This window comes from Pangasianodon hypophthalmus, chromosome 14 (assembly GCF_027358585.1).
Source record: "Pangasianodon hypophthalmus isolate fPanHyp1 chromosome 14, fPanHyp1.pri, whole genome shotgun sequence".
In the NCBI taxonomy this organism is placed as follows: Eukaryota; Metazoa; Chordata; class Actinopteri; order Siluriformes; family Pangasiidae; genus Pangasianodon; species Pangasianodon hypophthalmus.
In genome coordinates this window covers 5,078,576-5,097,804 of record NC_069723.1, presented here as the reverse complement: position 1 = coordinate 5,097,804, position 19,229 = coordinate 5,078,576, and the positions used below count along the sequence as shown (strand labels likewise).

Below are 19,229 nucleotides of genomic sequence, written 5' to 3'. Positions count from 1 at the left end.
TATATTTATTTATTTATTTATTTTCAAGGTTCCGGTGGCTTTTGGGGCACTATACACAAGCTTTTGAAATTTTGCGCACACCTCAGAGTCTTCTCTTTTTTTCTTTTTCTTTTTTTTCTCTTTTGTGTCTCTCTCTTTCCCCTCTCACAGAGTTTAAGAAGAGTTATGAGAATGACTCTCAGAGCAGTGATAATATAAACTTCCTGCGTGTGAGCTGGTCCTCAAAGCAGCTGACCACACTCAAACCCATCCTGTCTGACATCGAGTATCTGCAGGACCAACACCTGCTGCTCACTGTCAAATCCCTCGATGGATACGAGTCCTACGGTACGACTGTGTGTGTTCAGCTTACACACTGCAGTTTTAAAATCATTCTCATTCCCTGTGTGAAGAGTCTGCCTGTGTGGGTGGCAGGTCTGTGCAAAAGTGATAACAGCTGTGTCTCATTCAGAGATTGTGATAAGGACAGGAGAAATCTGGCGAATGTACACTATATGGCTGTAAGTATGTGGACCCCTGACCATCACATCCATATGTAGTTCTTCCCCAAACTGTTAACACAAAGTTGGAATCTCACAATTGTATACAATGTCTTTGTATGCAGTAGCATTACAGTTTCCCTTCACTGTAACTAAGAGGCCCAATGCCCATGTGCACAAAGCGAGCTCAATGAAGACATGGTGTGTTAAGGTTGGAGTGGAAGAACTCGAGTGTCCTGCACAGAGCCCTGACCTAAACCCCACTGAACACCTTTGGGATGAACTGGAACGCTGACTGCACCCCAGGCCTCCTCACCCAACAGCAGTGCCTGACCTCACTAATGCGCTTGTGGCTGAATGACCACGAATCCCCACCACCACTCCAAAATCTAGTGGAAGGCCTTCCCAGAAGAGTGAAACTTATTATAAAAGCAAAGAGGAAACAACTCCATAATTAATGCCCATTGTTTTGGAATGGGAGGTTCAACATTCAGGTGTCCACAGACTTTTGGCCATGGAGTGTATAATGTAATGTTTATTTTGAAATGTACTTTTATATTTTTTTCCTGACAGATTGGCTCAGGTCTGGAGAATAAAAGGTGCAGGGAAAAAATGTTTTAAAACATTTTGCGTTATGTACATTTTGTGCACCATGCTACACTGGAGGCTATAAGCTTCCATCACTTGTTAGTTACATTAGCATTGTAGCTCCGCTGCCAAACATCCAAAACTAAAGAAAGCAGCTGTACATGTGTTTCTGATAATAGTCACACCATGATTATTTAATTTTCAATAAAGTATTGGTTTAATGACACTTATACAACAAAATGAAAAATATATTTTTAATATTCTAAACTCACACAATTTACAGGTTTCATTTTATAATCCAGAAAATATGATACAGTGATGCATCATAGCACACGTACTATACATGAGTCAGTTTAATGTTTTGCTTACTGGACATTGGCTAACCCTGTATCCTGTCTGACCTCTTTTTTATTGGTGTGTGTGTGTGTGTGTGTGTGTGTGTGTGTGTGTGTGTGTGTGTGTGTGTGTGTGTGTAGGAGAATGTGTGTTGGCACTGAAGTCAATGATTGGCAGTACAGCTCAGCAGTTCCACACATATCTGTCTCACCGCGGTGAAGAGACCGGCAACATCCGTGGCTCCATGAGGGTCAGAGTACCTTCTGAGAGAATGGGGACCCGAGAGAGACTCTACGGTGAGTGTGTGTGTCTGGCATTAATTGAATTGAATAAGTAAATTCTTCTCAATTTGCATTTTCCTGTTCTTAGAGTTTCAGTCTCTTTTTTTTTTCTGGTGTCTTTTTAAAAAAAAAATTGTCATCAGGGTGACCAATCGGTTCCGTTTAATTTTATTTACATAGAGCTTTTAACAGCAGACATCATTACAGTGTAGCTTTAGAGAAATCCAGATGTAGATTTAGATCCTAATGAACAAACCAGAGGTGATAGTGTTGAGGAAAAACTCCCTGAGATGACACAAGGCAAAACTCATGAGAAGAACCAGGTTTAAAAGAGAACTGGTACTCTTCTGGGTGACACCTGATACTGCGATTATGTATCAGTACAGTGTACAGGTGTGGAGTAAAGATACACAGTACTGAGTGTGTGTGCAGGATGTTCAGTATGAGCAGATTGTGAATAAGAGTCCTGGGATGAGCAACAGTACAGTCTTTATGATTAAAGCAGCAGCTCTTAGGTGAGATTGAACACTGAGGAAACGGGGTCGGCCAGTCAGGTGTCAGGGTTAGCCTGTGCCACTCTACTCCCTCCCAACCACACCCCCACACCCCCCACACCCCTAGGTCTGTGTTGATGCATTTTTTCCTTCAAGGTGTTTTTCCTGTTAATGGTTTGTTTCCAGTTTTGTTTTACATAGACTGAATTAGTAAACTTCAGTCATTAGTCATAGTACCTGGCTTTAGTTTACTACTGGTTGCCACGGTTACTCAACTAAGCATTCGGATTTTCTGTAAGGACTGATGTGTGTTATGCATTTATTTCGCAACACTCAATGAAACAGGGAAATTCTGATGATTTCCACAGACACTGGTTATGTAGTTTATACTTTCCTTTGTTTCTGTCCTCTCAGAGTGGATCAGCGTGGATAAGGACGAAACCGGAGGGCCGAAAGGGAAAACACTGCCCTCTAGAGCCGGACACGATTACATTAAGTGAGAAACATGATAACAGATTCCTCACAGAAAACTGTTCATGTGTAAACATGTAAAACATAGTGTGGGATTTTAACATGTTACATGTTAAACTTAACACATGTTTTAATCTTCACTGTTTAACTCACTCTCACAGAAAATTCTTTCTATTAAAATAATATGTGGATTACTGAATGTTTGTTATGATTAATGGTAGCAGTAGCAAAGAGGTGAGAGTGATGATGATTATGATGATGATGGTGGTGGTTCCCGCAGGCCCACACCGAGCAGGAAGGAGCTGAGTAAAGTTTCCGAGGAGGGAGAGAGAAACACTACAGGACGACCCGCATACACACACACTACTGCTAAAGAAGATAACACACAGATCAGGTATATATACTCACACAGTCACACAGCTGATTGTGATAAGTGTGTGATCAGTTGACCTGAAGTTGGTCCTGGTTTTACTATCATAGTTAAAGGAAGTTAGCTTAACATCAGGCTGCTGCTGGAGAGATAAAAATAATTAGCTAATCTACATGGCTGAAAGTAGTGCAGTGACGTGTTCAGCCAGCTGACTAGTTCAGTTCATTTCTGTTAATCAAATTAAATCTAAGCTCTGCCCTTATTTTACCAGAACACCTATCATTACGCTGTTTAATCATGCTTTGCTGTGTGTGTGCATGCGTGTGTGTTCCTACATGTGTGTGTTTGTTTTTGTTTATTTTTTGACAGATCGAAGCAGACGGAGTCTGCAGATGGAGATGCCACCACATGCAAAAATAGCTTCAACAACCCTGCCTACTACATCCTTGAGGGTGTTCCTAACCAATCAGCTGCCTTGGCTGCAGACCTGCTTCCAGGCTCTGACCTCTCTCTGCCGGCTGCAGCCAAATTGCCTCCCCCTGCAGGTGGTGCTGGAAAAGGTAAAGGTTCCATCCAAGCACATAAACAAATGGGCAGCCGCCCCCCGCGGCCCATCAGCGAGGAGGGGGGATCCTCTGAGGAAGATGGAAGTTCCGGGTTGACCCGCCCACCTCCAGACTTCCCACCCCCACCCCTCCCTAAAAGTGCGCTTGATGTGTCGGACGCCTCGTTTTTCCCAAAAGAGAACAAAACTCGGCTACACCCCGATCTGGCAGACATCAAGATTCCAGCAACCATTTCCTCCAAGCCTCTCTCCTCACCCAGCTTTGCCCCACCCCCTACAGGAGGCGGAGCTTTCTGTCTGGACTCTTCGCCAGGGCCCTCAGCTTTCAGAAGAGGGGGCGGGACTTCGGGAGCTGACGACCAGTCTTGTTCAGTACTTCATCTGGCCAAGAAACTGAGCGAAGTGGAATACGTGGCCGGGGCGGGAGGTGTTGGAGGGGTGGGACTTAAAGGGGGCGGAGCCGTCCACGGTCGAGGTTTGGGATTTAGTGAAAGCTGTCGCACTTTTCCCCCTCGCTCCATCCCAGAAGAGATCATGGCTGAGGACCTGCCTGAGGAGGTGAGGGGGTGGGGCAGGTGTTTCTGTCTCTCTGTCTCTCTGTCTTCCTGTCTGTCTGTCTGTCTGTGTTTCTCTTTTTGTCTGTCTGTTTGTCAGTTTTGTATGGAACTTTTACAAATTCTGCGTTGTCATCTTTGTCTGACTCGATTCGTCCCTCACTCTGTCATAAATTGTGTTAATTTTATTTACTCCTCCTGTCTGTTATAGTCTCTATTAATTTGTGTGTGTGTGTGTGTGTGTGTGTGCGTGCGTGCGCGTGCGTGTGTGTCTAGGCTCTGTGGCAGGGTGGTAGCAGCAGTAGCAGTCTGTCAGTGGACTCCAGTGTGGGTGAGTGGCTGCAGAGACTGGGACTGGAGCGTTACGAGGAGGGACTACTGAGGAACGGCTGGGACGACCTTGAGTTCCTCAGGTAAGGCCTGTGACATACACACACACTCTACATGTTTATAATTAATTTCCATGAATGTAAATGTAATGGCGTCTGTGTGACGTGGCTTTAAAGTGCTGGTAGTTTCACTGTCATTAAAAATGCTAGAATTTATGAATATATGTATGAATATGTTCTTCTGTCATCCCAAACCCTGCATTCATGTTGTCCACTAGGGGTGTTACACTGTTTGTTTACTGCTGGTTAAATGTAGAAGTGCATCACTATGCCTCTGCCTCACTGCTGGCTCACCACCGTGCCTTTGCTGTACTGTTTTACTTCTCATTTACACTAAATTAAACTCGCCATACAGAGTAACTACATAATATCAGTAACATTATCTACTCTAACATCACATCATCATCCTCTAATTAAATTTTTAAATTTTTATATCAGTCTGAGGTCAAGCCCCACCTCCAAATTAGTTTTACACTGAAGGACTGAGAGTCTGTGTGTTAAATGGAAAAATATGACTTCAAAATGTGTTAGCAAATTTGACCTGAACAAACCAATTATAGTTTAAACACTTAAACATTTATACAATTTAGAACAGGGTTTTTTTTTTTGTTGTTTTTTTTTAATAGAAATAAATGGAGGTGAAATTTGCCAAGTAAAAGAAACTAAAAGCTGAAAATTAAACAGAACATTTGGTCATATTGTGTCAGAAATGTTGGGTATTCAATATTAATTTCTTCTTTATAGAACTGTTATATAAAAGCAATATTGCACTGGCAGCTGTGCAATTATAGTGAATACCAGCATGGCTGTGGTTTCATGCGGCACTCGGCCTGCACGCTTGTGCCTACACCGTGCTGAAATTCAGTACAGCACTCTTGCTTGTGCGATATTGCTGAAGTGAACATGTACACTAGCATCCTGTCTGAGTGTTATTTTAATTGAATCATTATTTTTTGTGTTTGTTTTGTTTTGTGTTTGATTTCCATGGTTATGGTGTAGATGCAGATTTATTTCCAGTCCCATAGTTGTTCATACTTACATCTGTGAGGAAAGTCTCTCATAACTCCCAAACTCATTAACAGTTTAAGCTGAATTTAACACTTATTTGTCATTTTCCTCATTGAGGATTTGCTTCTTTGACTGATGGCATAAACAAACTGTTTGCAGTGACATCACTGAGGAGGACCTGGAGGAGGCGGGTGTTCTAGACCCCGCTCACAAGAAGATCCTATTGGCCAGTTTGAGACAGCAGCAGCCGCAAAAGTGAGGAGAAAAACTGCAGCATCACTAACATTACCTTCATCCTCCGTCTTCATCTTCCTTGTAAACAGTGTTTAAAGAAATGTTGACATTTTAGACACACATTTTCAGTACAGGCCTGTGGTTGGGGATCAACTTCCTGCTTCCTGACAGGAGCAAGTGACATCAACAGAGTATGTCTGAGAGCTTTATCTACATTCCTTATGTTTTCTCTGTTGGGGATTGGCTTATTTATTAGTGTTATGATTTTAATAAAGAAAAGGGAAAGAAAGAAGCCAAATTCAGTGAATGATTATTAGTTTATAAACTTTATTGTGTGTGTGTGTGTGTGTGTGTGTGTGTGTGTGTGTGTGTGTGTGTGTGTGTGAGAGAGAGAGAAAGGACACTTGGATGTTCTCCTTTGTAATGTGTATTAAATTGTGTGTGTGTGTGTGTGTGTGTTTTCTGAGACATTTCTAGAGTTCCTCTGAATACACTTGGCTTCTTTGTGGCTTGTCTTTCTGTTTTCTGGAACTTTCTAAAAGCTGAACACTAGCGTTAATGTTTGTGGGAGACGTGTGGTTTATAAAAGACCAACACAATTTGAATGCTAAATATGTGGGAGCAGCGCAGTAATGGGAAAATGTCTTTTTTTAACGCACATATTTTTATGTTAATAAACTCCATGTGATCTGGAGTTACCGGAAGTAGCCACCAGACGGCGCCGCAGATATTTTTTAAGGGATTCATGTGTGTAATGATGCAGTCAGTGCAGTGGAGGTGAAAACTGACCCTGGATCAGTCACTGGATCTGTAAAAATGGGATAAAATGTGAGTGAGAAAAGCGTTGAGTGTTTGTTCAGGATTAAATTTATAATAAAATCTGTTTAACGTTAAATTAACTAACACATCACACATGACAGTCTAAAAGTCTAATGTACATTACCGTGTGTGTGTATAAGAATTGTGCCATGTTTTAATTTTTAAACACTTTTCGCTTTGTGTTCAGTTTATGTCGCTGTTTGTAACTTTGTTTTTGTTAATGACTTTAAGTTAATAATTGTGAATTTGCGTAGAATGACGTAATGTGAATAAAAACTAAGGACTGACGTCACGGCGTCCTGTGATGGGTCGGGGTCTGAATATCAAAGTGTGGATGAAATTCTTACTGTGAATTTTATTTATCGACTTCTGACCGAGACACTTTTACAGTAGAAGAAAACAGGGAATTGTAAAGAGGAGCTTGGACAGTTAAAGGTACTTAGAACCCTCTCTGAATGGGAAACTGTCTGTTACAGAGTTCTTCACAGTTCTCCCTGAGAGACAATTCTAGATTTAACCCGTCTTTATAACAGTGAATAGACTTTAGTGGAGTTTAATATGCTCACTGTGTAACACTGAGTTGTGTATTTATTATATAAGGTTGTGTGTGTTGTAGTTTTAATCATTTTATCAGCTTTAATTTATTCTGTAATAATCTCATTCTTTGCGTTTTTAAACACCTGAACAACAAAACAATCAATGATTCATTTATTAATAAAAGTAGAATCCAGCACATTACACAAAATTAGTGTTAATAAGGTAATGAAAATAATAAATATTTATGTTAATGTCAGCAAATTAATCCAACATGAATTAATATTGTAATGAGTAAGGCTGAGGTGTATAATACTGATATAGTGATGATACATTGCTGACCAGCTGGATATTTTATGGAATGATAAAAACACACACTGCACACTGGGAGCTGATTGTCTGCTGTAATGCCTTTTTATTTCACCTGGTTGAATATTTTCCACCTGTTTCTTTTTATATAGTTTATTATTGTAAAATGTTTAAGTATAAAATACGTCAACTGATGTGCTGGGGTGTGTGTGTGTGTGTGTCACATCTTCAGTGTCAATAAAAATGAATTATTCCTTTTAGACAAATAAAGCTAAATAAATGTAATGGTTATAATTTACTTTTATTAAATGTATGTATATATTATATATTAATATTGAATTATTTTTCTGATTTTGGCGAGATCTGGGAGTTCTAGGAAACTCGTTATATCCAATAGGACGCGTCTAATTCGATCACGTGATTTTGCTTATTGGCGGTCCAGTCACATCGTAGTTTAATAGAAGTGAGATATTTCCAACAGCAGAAGTGTGTGTGTGTGTGTGTGTGTGTGTGTGTGTGTGTGTGTGTGTGTGTGTGTGTGTGTGTGTGTGTGTGTGTGTGTGTGTGTGTGTGTGTGTGTGTGTGTGTGTGTGTGTAGGACGGGCCCAGCTGTACTGAGTCGCAGCCAGAGTTTGGAAATAAAATTACAGGAGCTGAAATGAGTGAGTAAAGCTCTGTGTGTGTGTGTGTGTGTGTGTGTGAGAGAGAGAGAGAGAGAGAGAAAGAAACGAGTAGAACCCTGAAGTAATGTGCTGCTGCAACACTGAGACAGAATTCCACCACTGTACCGAGTTCATCCTTAACGCCAGTGACGTCATAAGTGAAGTGTTCTGATAAACAGGTGTTCTACCGGTCGAGTCGGCCTAACATGGGTTTCTGCGCATGCGCATTTCATTTTTGCGCTAAAAATCACAGAAATAAAGTAGATAAAATGCTTGCAGTTTTTATGAAAATGCGGAAGGACAGTCTGGTCAAACCAAATAAACCGCGGGATGTGTTGTTTATTATTATTATTATTAGTAGTAGTAGTAGTAGTAGTAGTAGTATTGCTGTTATTGTTGTTGTCTTCTAAATGATTGTGTTTTTAAAAAATCATTCTAAATAAGCTGTTTCAGAAAGGCTTTATAAGTATTTTTTTAAAAGTCACTTTATCTGAAGATTTTAAAGAAATGTAGAAAATTGAAATTATGAAATTGTTGTAAAAGATTTAAAAACATTTAGTTTTGTTTAGTCAGAAGGTTCCACTACAGATCGCTCTTTCTGTGAATTTATTTAAAACAGTGTGAAAAACAGCTTTTCTCTTTCCTGTGAACATGGGCGCCGTAACGGGGGGAAGACTGGGACGAGTCTAAGGGCCCTGGTCAGACAAGGGGCCTAGCAGAACCCCATAATTTCACGTATGATTTTTGGTATTTAAATGACCTCTTTGCACAAGTAAGCTATTAAGAAGCACCTAATAAACTGGCCTCAGCCTGCGCCGAGTGCGTGTGTGTTCCCTTAAGACGTTCGCGGCACTTCACAGTTACACGCATCAGGTAGATGGCAAGAGATGGCGCAGCCAAACTCTGGATACCAAAAGAGGAAAGAAAAACAGAAAAAAGAGGAAAGGGTAGGACGGGAAAGACAGCTAGTCACCCACGTTTTTTTTAAAGGTGATTTATGTTCTCTATTTTGTGCTATGATTCTGAAGCTAGCCCGTATGAAGCTGTCAGAAAAAATCTGGGGTGTATTGTTTGATATAATTAACTTAAAATAAAAATTCTATCATTTACTCGCCTCGATGTTTATCCTTGGAAGCTGGAACACAATATTTCCAAGAATATATGTTTGGTATTGTTTTTTCATGCAATCGAACATAATGGTAATGGAGCTTTGAGCTTCAAAAAAGACTGACAAGCACCATTAAAACGACAATAATAACTAGTCCAGTCAGCTCTTGTATATATATATATATATATATATATATATATATATATATATATATACATACATACACAAGAGCTGACTGGACTAGTTATTATATATATATATATAGCTATTTAAGCTTTCTGAAGCCTTGCAACAGCTTTCTATGAGGAATCGATCGAAACTTACGTTGTAATCATGTAAATCCGCTTTAATTATCCCGGGTGAGTTCATGAGAGAAGTGTCGTAATGATGTCCGTTTCGTGAGTTAATCGTTTGTTTGAGCCGGTTCATTTCAATGAATTGAAGAATCCTGTTGATAAAACCAGTCTGAATGATTCATTCATGAATAGAACTGATTTGGTTCTCAAGATCAGCTCACGTTTCTTTCTGGAGCTGGTGTGTGAAATTGATTATTCACTCAGTGACTACTACTACTACTACTAATAATAATAATAATAATAACAATAATAATAATAGTTAGTAAAAGTTAAGTGTTCTTTTACAAGCTATTCCTTAAAAACCTATAAACTATCCCTTGTGTGTCAGAAACAAACACTATCAGGAATAACCACTCAAGAAAAGGCAGGAGGAGGAGGTGACTGAGTTATCTGCCAGGAGGTGAGCTTTAGAAAACAAGATTTATTGTTGTTGTTTAAATTAGTTCTTTATTATATCTTATTGAATATGCAATAATTGTTATGCTTATTAATAATGATCATGTGTATAAAATTGTTGCTACATGTTGCAATAATATAATTGGGGCGGAGTGGGGGCAGGCTTGGGTCCCGGAGTAGAAATTTGTCTGGGGGCCCAAACGTCGTAGCGACGCCCCGGCCTGTGAATCACATTTACATGCACAAGATTCTTTAAATGTTAATGAAATATTTTCATTAAACTGTTAGCAAACAGTAATGTGGATTTAATGTTTGCCCGAATAAGAGTTTATGTAAAGTTTATATAAAGATAAAGATAAAGAAGGTGTGCTCAAGAATTAAATCTCACACAGAGACAGATCTTTAAATGGAGTTTATTTTTGTCCACTTTTACACAGTGCCTTTAATGAACGGATTAAACAGGCTGTGTCCCAGATCACACTTTGTGGCACTAAACATTATGGTAGTACCACCTCAGAGTGTTATTTAAACACACTAGTTAGTGACGAAGTGTGAAGGTTGGGACGCGGCCCCTCTGAGCGGCGGTGTGAACGAAGCAGCACCAGAATAAAAATCAGAAACTACCCAATATTTATATTACTATTTACAAAATATTTTCATGTTCTAGTATTTTAGGAGGCCTACTGAAAAAAAGAAGTAATACGGTTTGCTTAAAAAATAAGAAAATGAAAAATAACTCTCAGTTTCTCCCTTAATTTCAATAAATTAGTGTTAATTTGCTCAGTTTGAGGAACTCATGCGGAAAAGTGAAAAGCAGAATGAACCACTGCAGATTGGGACGCAGCTTAGCTTTGTGTGCTAATGCTAAAACAAAAAGTCCACGTTATTGTGACAGTGTAGTCACAGAAATTATGTCCATGATACATTACGCGCTTTGTTCCAGGATAAACGGCTCATTTGATGCAGTGTGACATTTTCCTGAATTAAAGGCTGAATCTCAGAATAAAGAAAAATGGTTCTCTTTATGGCATGACTCTTACAGGTTCTGTGTTAGACACAGAGTACACTACACCAGCTGTAGAATTCAGTCTTATTCAAATGCTCTATGTACAACACCGTAGAACAAAAACTTACAAAGGAAGCTTTTTGGTTCCTTAAAGAAATTTTGATGAACTGAAGAATTTTCTTCCATGGTTCTGTTTGTGAAAGTGTTGAGATCGGTTCACTGCGAACTATAAAAATTAAAATGAAAATTAAAAATGGTTCTCTTTACGGCATGACTCTAAAGAGCCTTTTCTGGAGTGCAGTGAGGGAGTAAAGAGCGGTTTGGGACGCGACCCAGTGAGGAACACTGCGCTGCTAATTGGATCGAACCTTTTTTATTTTCTCAGAAGTTTTTGTAATGTGGAAAGAAGTCGCTCAATTACACTTACTTTCTCCTGAATGTGTTCCGTAAACTGTCTTCTGAGACTCGCTCAAATAAAGGCCTCGTCCCAAATATTAACCACGCTACATAAATAAAGACTAATACACTCTCTGTAGTGCACTTATGTAGGGAGCTTTTAGAATCGGAACACTACAGAAATTGACTACAGCACTTAAAATGGACAATCAGCTGAATTGTTAAAAAGTTGTATTAAATTAGTTACAAAATAATTTTTTACAGCCTGAGTAGTGCACTTTATGTCTTAAGGTGAGCCGAGTGTGAATAAAATCGACGCAATGTGAAGTTCTTCCGGTTCAGAAATCAGAAATCCATTCAGATTTGAATCAGTGAATCAGTGAAAGTGCTGGTCATTTCACAAGAAAATTTAAGAACGCTAACCACGCCCACAACCCAGCCCCTATTCAACCCTAACCACGCCCTAGCTCCACCCCTAACCTTGTAATCTTTAGAAAGTTTATACAGATTTATTGGCGTGAATTGGGAATGAGTGATACAGGCTGTGAGATAGGTTCTTTCAGTAAGTGTGGATTAAACTGTCTTCTTTTTAGGGACCCTCTTAAGTGCGCATAGTCCAAAAGGAAACACCCGCCCTGTGTAAGCGATAGAGCCCTGTTCCCTAATCCCTAATCCTTACAGTGAAGGCGGATTCTGTACCAACTGAACTGGCTTTTTTTTTTTTTTTTTTTAGATTTGTTTAAATGTCTCAGACTAGTGCACTATGTAGTCATGTCGCGGTTTCACACACCGGTTGCTCTGTCCCAAACCGCACTGAATAAAGTGTGAATGATGTTTGATTTTTGACGCCCCCTGCTCAGAGCGGATTTGCGGAAAGAAACTCACACAGAGATGGGAAGCGCCTCTGAGTCCAACATGATCATATAAATAATAACCGGGAGTCCAGCTCTAACGGAAATAAAATAAAAAAATCAAATAAAATACAGCCGGAAGTGGTAGAGAGAGGAGAGTAATCTACGCGATAGGTGTGTGTGTGTGTGTGTATTTAAAACAGGTTGCTCTTGAGCGCGCCCGGTTTTCTGTGGAAGGAGGAGAGCACACCTGCGAACGGTCCTGCGCTCGCGCTGTCTCCGGGCTGCCAGCTCTTTAGCAGGTCTGGAGCGGGAGCGGGAGCAGCAGAACCGACACCGGGCCACGCGGGCGATTTGAGCGCGTGATGCACGGACGGCGAGCTCGAGGCGTTGCCAAAGCCGCCGGAAGACGGACTGGGGCTGAGGCTGCTCGTGCCCGGACTGCCCGTAGTGTTGGCCGAGCTCGGTAAAGACGCCGTGCTGTCCGGTGTCGGGCTGCACGTGGACTCTTTAGACTCGTCGTCCTCGGAGGATGCGCGCGCCTCGCCCGGTTTCTTGGATGTAACACTGGCGTTTCCGGTGTTTCCGCCGCCCTTTGCGTTGGCCGCGCGCTCCTGTTTGCGGAATTTTGCGCGTCGGTTCTGGAACCACACCTGCGCAAATACGCGTTAAAAAAACCAAAACACGTCGTTATTGATCTAAACCGTTAATACTATAAATTTAATTCTCAACTTGCAGACTTAAAACAACAACAACCTTCCTGCAAAATGTTTCAGGTGTTTATGAATTTATTAATGTATTAATTTGCCTCATCAGCGGAACTTTTAAAGTGCCTTTAAAGAACCTTAAATTCGGTTCCATCCCCCTAAAATTATAAACATCCTGAACATTATAAGTTTATACACACATTCCATAATAATAATAATAATAATAATAATTACCTGAACTCTGGCCTCGGTAAGGTCGATCTTGAGCGCGAGCTCCTCGCGGGTGTAGATGTCGGGGTAATGCGTTTCAGCGAACACGCGCTCGAGCTCCTTCAGCTGAGAGCTGGTGAAGGTAGTGCGGATCCGCCGCTGCTTCCGCTTCTCATTCAGACCGGAAGGGTCCGAGAAGAATTTATACGGGACTGTGAGGAGACAGAGAGCACGCACGGACACCGGTGTTATAAGTACGTCACACATAATAATAATAATAATAATAATAATAATAATAATAATAATAATAATAATAGCTGCTTCGTTTTCTATCAAATTAGACATGTTGCCTTTTGTGTCGTTTCCTTTTAGACCTGTTTTTTAAAATTACTTATTATTTTTAGTTACTTTTTAAGGATGTTTTACTCACAGACTTTCTCTAATTTAGCTAATAATAAATTAAATTAAAGGAGTGTATGGATCAGTATCGATGCTTCATAAACTTTTTTTTTCACTGTAAATTATTTTCTCTAATGAACTGATCGTGAAAATACTGCAGTCACGACATAATTCGTTATTCACTTTACATATGATTTATATAATTAATTCATATATTATTATTATTATAACAATACAACAACAACATCAATAATAATAATAATAACGAATATATAATTTCAGGCATTATTTAGAGCTCGTGCATTATTTCTGTAGAAATATATACGAATGTAATTATTGATGAAATATAATTATTATAATAATGGTCAGATTTTACTCCAGTTTCCGCAGAACCTAGAGAGAGAGAGAGAGAGAGAGAGAGAGAGAGAGAGAGAGAGAGAGAGAGAGAGAGAGAGAGAGAGAGAGAGAGAGAGAGAGAGAGAGAGACGCAGTCTCTCTACCCTGGTGCTTACCCGCGGTGTACGGTGCCGGTTGGTGCTCGCGCAGCGCTCCGAGGCTGCAGCTGGCTGTACCGAGTGGCGCGCAGCCCGGGTTCGCGCCGAAACTCGTGCGGATCGGGTTGTACTGGAACGTGTTGGCCTGGCTGCACGAGCTGAAGTCCGCGTACGCCGACGCCTCCATCGCCGCCATGCACGAGTCGTACGTGTTCAGGTACGAGTAATCCATTTTGTACATGTGGAGACGGGGTGCGCGAGGCGAGAGTTTCCGGGCAGAGTCGGTGGTCCGCTGGTTACGGTACGGGTACTGATGGCACCGGGTACCAAACAGCAGCACGTGCTCTTTTTCAAGCTCTATGAAATTAACTCCACTCTCTCTGGCGCGTGACAGTGACGGCGTGGTCGGTGATCAAGGTTTGACTTTCTCCGGTCACTCTCTCGGTTGTTTTCTCGCTCCAAATGCATCCACAGTCTTCTGCGCGCTCGTGCTCTCTGCCTCTCGCTGTCTCTCTGTCTCTGTCTCGCGCTCTGTCCTGCTCCGCCCGGTGCAGCTCGCGCAGCGTTTATAATAAACTTGGCAGTCCGCGAGACAATAGCAAGGCGGTGGTCCCTCTTTACATGACAATGTCTCGAGAGCTCGCGCCCTCCTCCTCCTCCCGCCCCTTCGCTATAGCGCATCCCGAGCGCTCGCGCTTTAACCCTTTACCGGCGGACGGGGCGCACGAGGCAGATATTCCTTATTGCTGATTTCCCACCGGTGTTAAAGTGCTCAGTGACGAGCTCCAGAGTTTCACACGTTTCAGTTTGGAACGAGCTCGTTGTGTTTCAGAGTCACGTGACACGGCGAGTAGGAAAAAGACCTAACTCAATAATAATAATAATAATAATAATAATAATAATAATAATAATAATAATAATAATGAAGTGAAATGTAGTGAAATTTGTGCTCACGCGCATGTTACAGCTGCTCACACTGAAATTAATATTCAAATTTAAAAAAGAAAATTCATTATAATTAAAATAATTATAGTGTTTAATGTTTAAATCGAACAGAAATTCTTTATTCAGTTTAACACCACACAATGATGTAATTTTTTGTTAATATATTAAATGATTTTTAGCATTTTCTTCTGACCTGCTGCTTTGTTCTCTGTAACGGGAACTGCGTGCTATCTCGCGACTTTGTGTGAGCTTCCGGCCCTCAAATCTGTGTGTTTATTTAACAATCACTTCTAATAAATGATCAGTGTTTATTCATCAATAAAATCATTCATTCAAAGTGTTATTATTATTATTATTATTATATTCTATTGTTGTTTCATTAGGGACAGTGTGTTTGTTTGTATCTTTTTGGAGTGTGTCAGAATGTAATAATAAAATTAACCAATTAATTATTAATAATTATTCTTAATAAAATTAATAATAAAATTAACTGTCCAATCTGCACACGGTCCCGTGACTGCACATTCGTAAAATTTTTGATTATGTCGTTCATGATTATTCTTACAACTTACGTCGTGTGACATACAAATTAATCATCACATCAATAAGTATTACCGTTTAACTAAGCAACTACGATTATTTCAGGTTATTTAAGGCTTCTGAAGGCTTCTAAAGGGTTCTGAGCCTCCTAGGTGGAACTCTTTCTGGTGAGGAACCCTAACATTCAGCCGTAGTTTCAGGAAGAACATTAAAGGGTTCCCCCTTAAGGGACACCTGAAGAACTCGTTATTTTGAGAGCGCGCTGCTCAGCACCATTTCCTGAGACTGACAGTGTTAAACACCACCTCACTGCTGCAGTGCTGAATGAACGGCTCCAGGATTAGATGAACTCGTTAACTCGTATAGAGTTGAATTAACTCGTGCAGTGTTTAACTCTTTTGGCTTTTACAGTGTTTAAACCCGTGCAGGTACAGAATGAACGCACTAAGTTTAATTTAACTCAACTCATAAACAGTTATGTGTGCTAAAGACCCGAGTGTTTGAGATGTTCAGTGTGTTTAGTCTCGTGCTCGGATCACCAAGCCATCTTCTTCCTCCTCCTCTTTTTGAGTGCGCGCTCCCGTTCAGCACCGTCTCTCTCTCGAGGCGCTTTCGTCACGCTGCATTTCGGTAATGCAAGGCGTCTTTCTCCCGTCGCGCGCTATCCATCACCGGGCAAATTACGCGCGTTTCCGGTGCACATTTTGTTTCTGCCACCGTGGACAGCTCGCGCCCTTGAGCAGGATACGCGATGACGCGGCGCATACACACCGGCGGGGCGCGCAAACCGAGAGCTGTTTTTCTGAAATAAGACCTTTCACCGAGTGCTGCATCACATTTCCGCTCTTCCTGTCTCACTCAGAGAGATGCAGCTGCTTCAGAGGTTAAACACTGAGCAAATAAACACTCCTATTCAGAATGCTAATGATGCTAATGATGACTGAAAGTTAATATATATCCATCAGCGTGAGTTTATGTAATAATTAATTACAGCTTCCTTTTATTCGTTAGCAACATTTTAATATTTAAGTTATTTTACACAGCCTCATTTAAAAAAATACAAACACGTATTTTAATTCTTGATTTATAAATTAGAATATTTAAAGTTATTTATTTAAAGTTATCTGATTAATTAATATTAAGTTTAAATAGATGAAAAATTAAACTCTAAAGAATTTTATTTGTTTGTTTGTTTGTTCTCTAAATAGGCAAATAAAACGGAATCTTTTTTTTTTTTTTTTTTTTAATTTTGATTTAAAATGCTAATGCTAATGTTAATGAAAGCTGATGAATTTGAGCAGCGTGGTCTCGCGCAGTCCGGGTCACCGAACAAGCGCGCGCGTGCCCATAAAGCAGTGCGCGTGCCCGTTCTCCTGGTCGGTTTCTCGCTCTCTTTCAATTTAACCAAACTCAATTCAATACAGTTTTATTGACATGTACACTAACACTAACCAGCTGTACACGTGGAATCAGAGCAGAGAGATGGAGGAGAGAGAGAGAGAGAGAGAGAGAAAGAGACAGAGAGAGGGAGAAAGAAAAGGAAAAGAGGAAAAAGAAGAATAAAAAACCATACTGTCTCCTGAGTTTAGATTTAAGTGTTAAAATAAAAAAAGTTAACATTTGTTTATTAATTGCATATAATTTACTCTTATTATACTGCAGATGTGTGACGTCACAACATGCATTTAGTGTATATGTGTTTAATTAGTCTGTATTATTGTGCAGTAGTGTACAGTGTTTTGTGTCTCTCTCTCTGTCACTCTCTCTCTCTCTCTCTCTCTCTCTCCCCATCTATCCATCACTCTGGCCCCGCCCCTTTCTTTTTTCATCAATCTTGCTCTTCATTACACCAATCTGCATTCACGAGCGATCGGTCACCGGAGTCTTGCCTCGAGCCTCACCGTCACCGGCGCGCGGGGCCCCGTTCTCCTTTTAATGGCACGAGCATCGGATGCCATTAATGTCAAACTCCAACGAAACAGAATTCAATTAGTGTTCGGGAAGAACCACCCCCCCCCCTTTAGCCCCCGCCCCCTCTTACCCCACCGTCTGTTTCAGTTTTGTCTGAAATGGTCTTTTTCTGATGGCGAAGCAGAAACACGCGGCTCGTTTTAAAGACTAAAGCTTTATGAGAAATTAATCGAGCCACTTGAGGGGAAAGTTGAACATGTCGGAGCAATTTTATTAAAAAGTCCTCCTCCTCCTCCTCCTCCTCTTTCTCTTCCTGCTCCTGTCCGTTGCTCCATCGATCAGATGATTCATGCCAGAGTTAGAACCTGGACTTTAACTGCAAACCCGCGGCCTGTCAATCAAAACACAAAAACTTCCCAGTGCCCTTCACTTCCCGCCTCTTATTTACACGAAGTGTGTGTGTGTGTGTGTGTCCACTAATCAGCAATGAATTTTAAACAGTGAAGAGTTCAAAAACTCCCGAGGAGTTAAGACCCGGATTAGAGAGGGTGGCGCGCGCTTTGAACAGATTATCCAGCTCGGTGTTGAAGGTCGTTGCTCTTTTTGGTGGAAAATGTTTTAACTTTTTAACTCCTCTCTGACCGCGGTGCATGACGGGAACTCTGTCCGCTGTGTAAATACACTCTGATGATAATGAACATTCTATTATACATCGATTAATTAATTAATTAATTAATTAATTAATTGATTGATTTGCTTATACACACACACACACACACACACACCAGTACCGGGGTAAAATTTATAGAACAGAACAGGAGAAACAGACATCAGCACAGTAACTGCACGCGCAGTGTAATTAGAACAGGGGTGACCAGTCTTATCCGGAAAGGGCCGGTGTGGGTGCGGGTTTTCATTCCAACCAAGCAGAAGCCACATCTGAGTCTACTGAATGCCAGGATCACCTGATTAAACAGGTCTGATTAAAATGCCTGATTGGAATGAAAACCTGCACCTACACTTACCCTTTATGGAATGGACACCCCTGAATCAGAACATCACACATAAGTGTGAGCTTTATATCACACTGAATCATAAACAACTCAGCCGTTCCATGTGCGCGCACACACCAAGAATTATGATATTGGAATTGCAATGAATGACGTCATGACAATTTTTACAGTGCACTTTTATTAATATTTTATAAAAGTTAAATTAAAGTTGGTTGGATTTATTTTCATAATGTGGTTCTGCCTACCGGTCCTGTTTAAATCTAGAGTACCGGTCCTGTTTATATCTAGAGTACCGGTCCTGTTTAAATCTAGAGTACCGGTCCTGTTTATATCTAGAGTACCGGTCTTGTTTAAATCTAGAGTACCGGTCCTGTTTATATCTAGAGTACCGGTCCTGTTTAAATCTAGAGTACCGGTCCTGTTTATATCTAGAGTACCGGTCTTGTTTAAATCTAGAGTACCGGTCCTTTTTATATCTAGAGTACCGGTCTTGTTTATATCTAGAGTACCCCTCCTGTTTATATCTAGAGTACCGGTCTTATTTAAATCTAGAGTACCGGTCCTGTTTATATCTAGAGTACCGGTCCTTTTTATATCTAGAGTACCGGTCCTGTTTATATCTAGAGTACCCCTCCTGTTTATATCTAGAGTACCGGTCTTGTTTATATCTAGAGTACCGGTCCTGTTTAAATCTAGAGTACCGGTCCTGTTTATATCTAGAGTACCGGTCCTTTTTATATCTAGAGTACCCCTCCTGTTTATATCTAGAGTACCGGTCTTATTTAAATCTAGAGTACCGGTCCT

The 19,229-nt window shown here is 40.7% G+C and overlaps 2 protein-coding genes across 3 annotated transcripts in view; one reads left to right on the top strand and one right to left on the bottom strand.

Annotated features, from left to right (window-relative positions):
- The window catches only part of inppl1a (inositol polyphosphate phosphatase-like 1a), a 37,750-nt gene extending 30,563 nt beyond the window's left edge, over positions 1-7,187 (top strand). For both annotated transcript variants that reach the window (XM_053239592.1, XM_026943501.3), the window contains 7 exons: positions 151-327; positions 1,544-1,699; positions 2,593-2,674; positions 2,930-3,043; positions 3,389-4,142; positions 4,415-4,551; positions 5,695-7,187. In XM_053239592.1, coding sequence (XP_053095567.1) covers positions 151-327; positions 1,544-1,699; positions 2,593-2,674; positions 2,930-3,043; positions 3,389-4,142; positions 4,415-4,551; positions 5,695-5,794 — 1,520 coding nt within the window. In that variant the 3' untranslated portion in view covers positions 5,795-7,187. The remainder of the gene's footprint in view (positions 1-150; positions 328-1,543; positions 1,700-2,592; positions 2,675-2,929; positions 3,044-3,388; positions 4,143-4,414; positions 4,552-5,694) is intronic.
- A 2,283-nt stretch (positions 7,188-9,470) lies between these two features.
- On the bottom strand, positions 9,471-16,224 carry phox2a (paired like homeobox 2A). Its single transcript, XM_026943502.3, has 3 exons — positions 14,035-16,224; positions 13,148-13,335; positions 9,471-12,859 (listed from the first exon to the last, which is right to left on the bottom strand). The coding sequence occupies exons 1-3, from the start codon at positions 14,255-14,257 to the stop codon at positions 12,401-12,403; spliced, it is 870 nt and encodes a 289-aa protein (XP_026799303.1). The 5' UTR covers positions 14,258-16,224; the 3' UTR covers positions 9,471-12,400.
- Between the last annotated feature and the right edge of the window lie 3,005 nt (positions 16,225-19,229).

What these genes read in the sequence shown, in the direction of transcription:
- phox2a (XM_026943502.3), bottom strand. Translation starts at nt 14,257, where the DNA reads ATGTACAAAATGGATTACTCGTACCTGAACACGTACGACTCGTGCATG. An exon ending in ACCGGCACCGTACACCGCGG is followed by an intron (nt 13,336 to 14,034) that starts GTAAGCACCAGG and finishes GTCTCCTCACAG; the next exon opens with TCCCGTATAAATTCTTCTCG. An exon ending in TTACCGAGGCCAGAGTTCAG is followed by an intron (nt 12,860 to 13,147) that starts GTAATTATTATT and finishes GTATTTGCGCAG; the next exon opens with GTGTGGTTCCAGAACCGACG.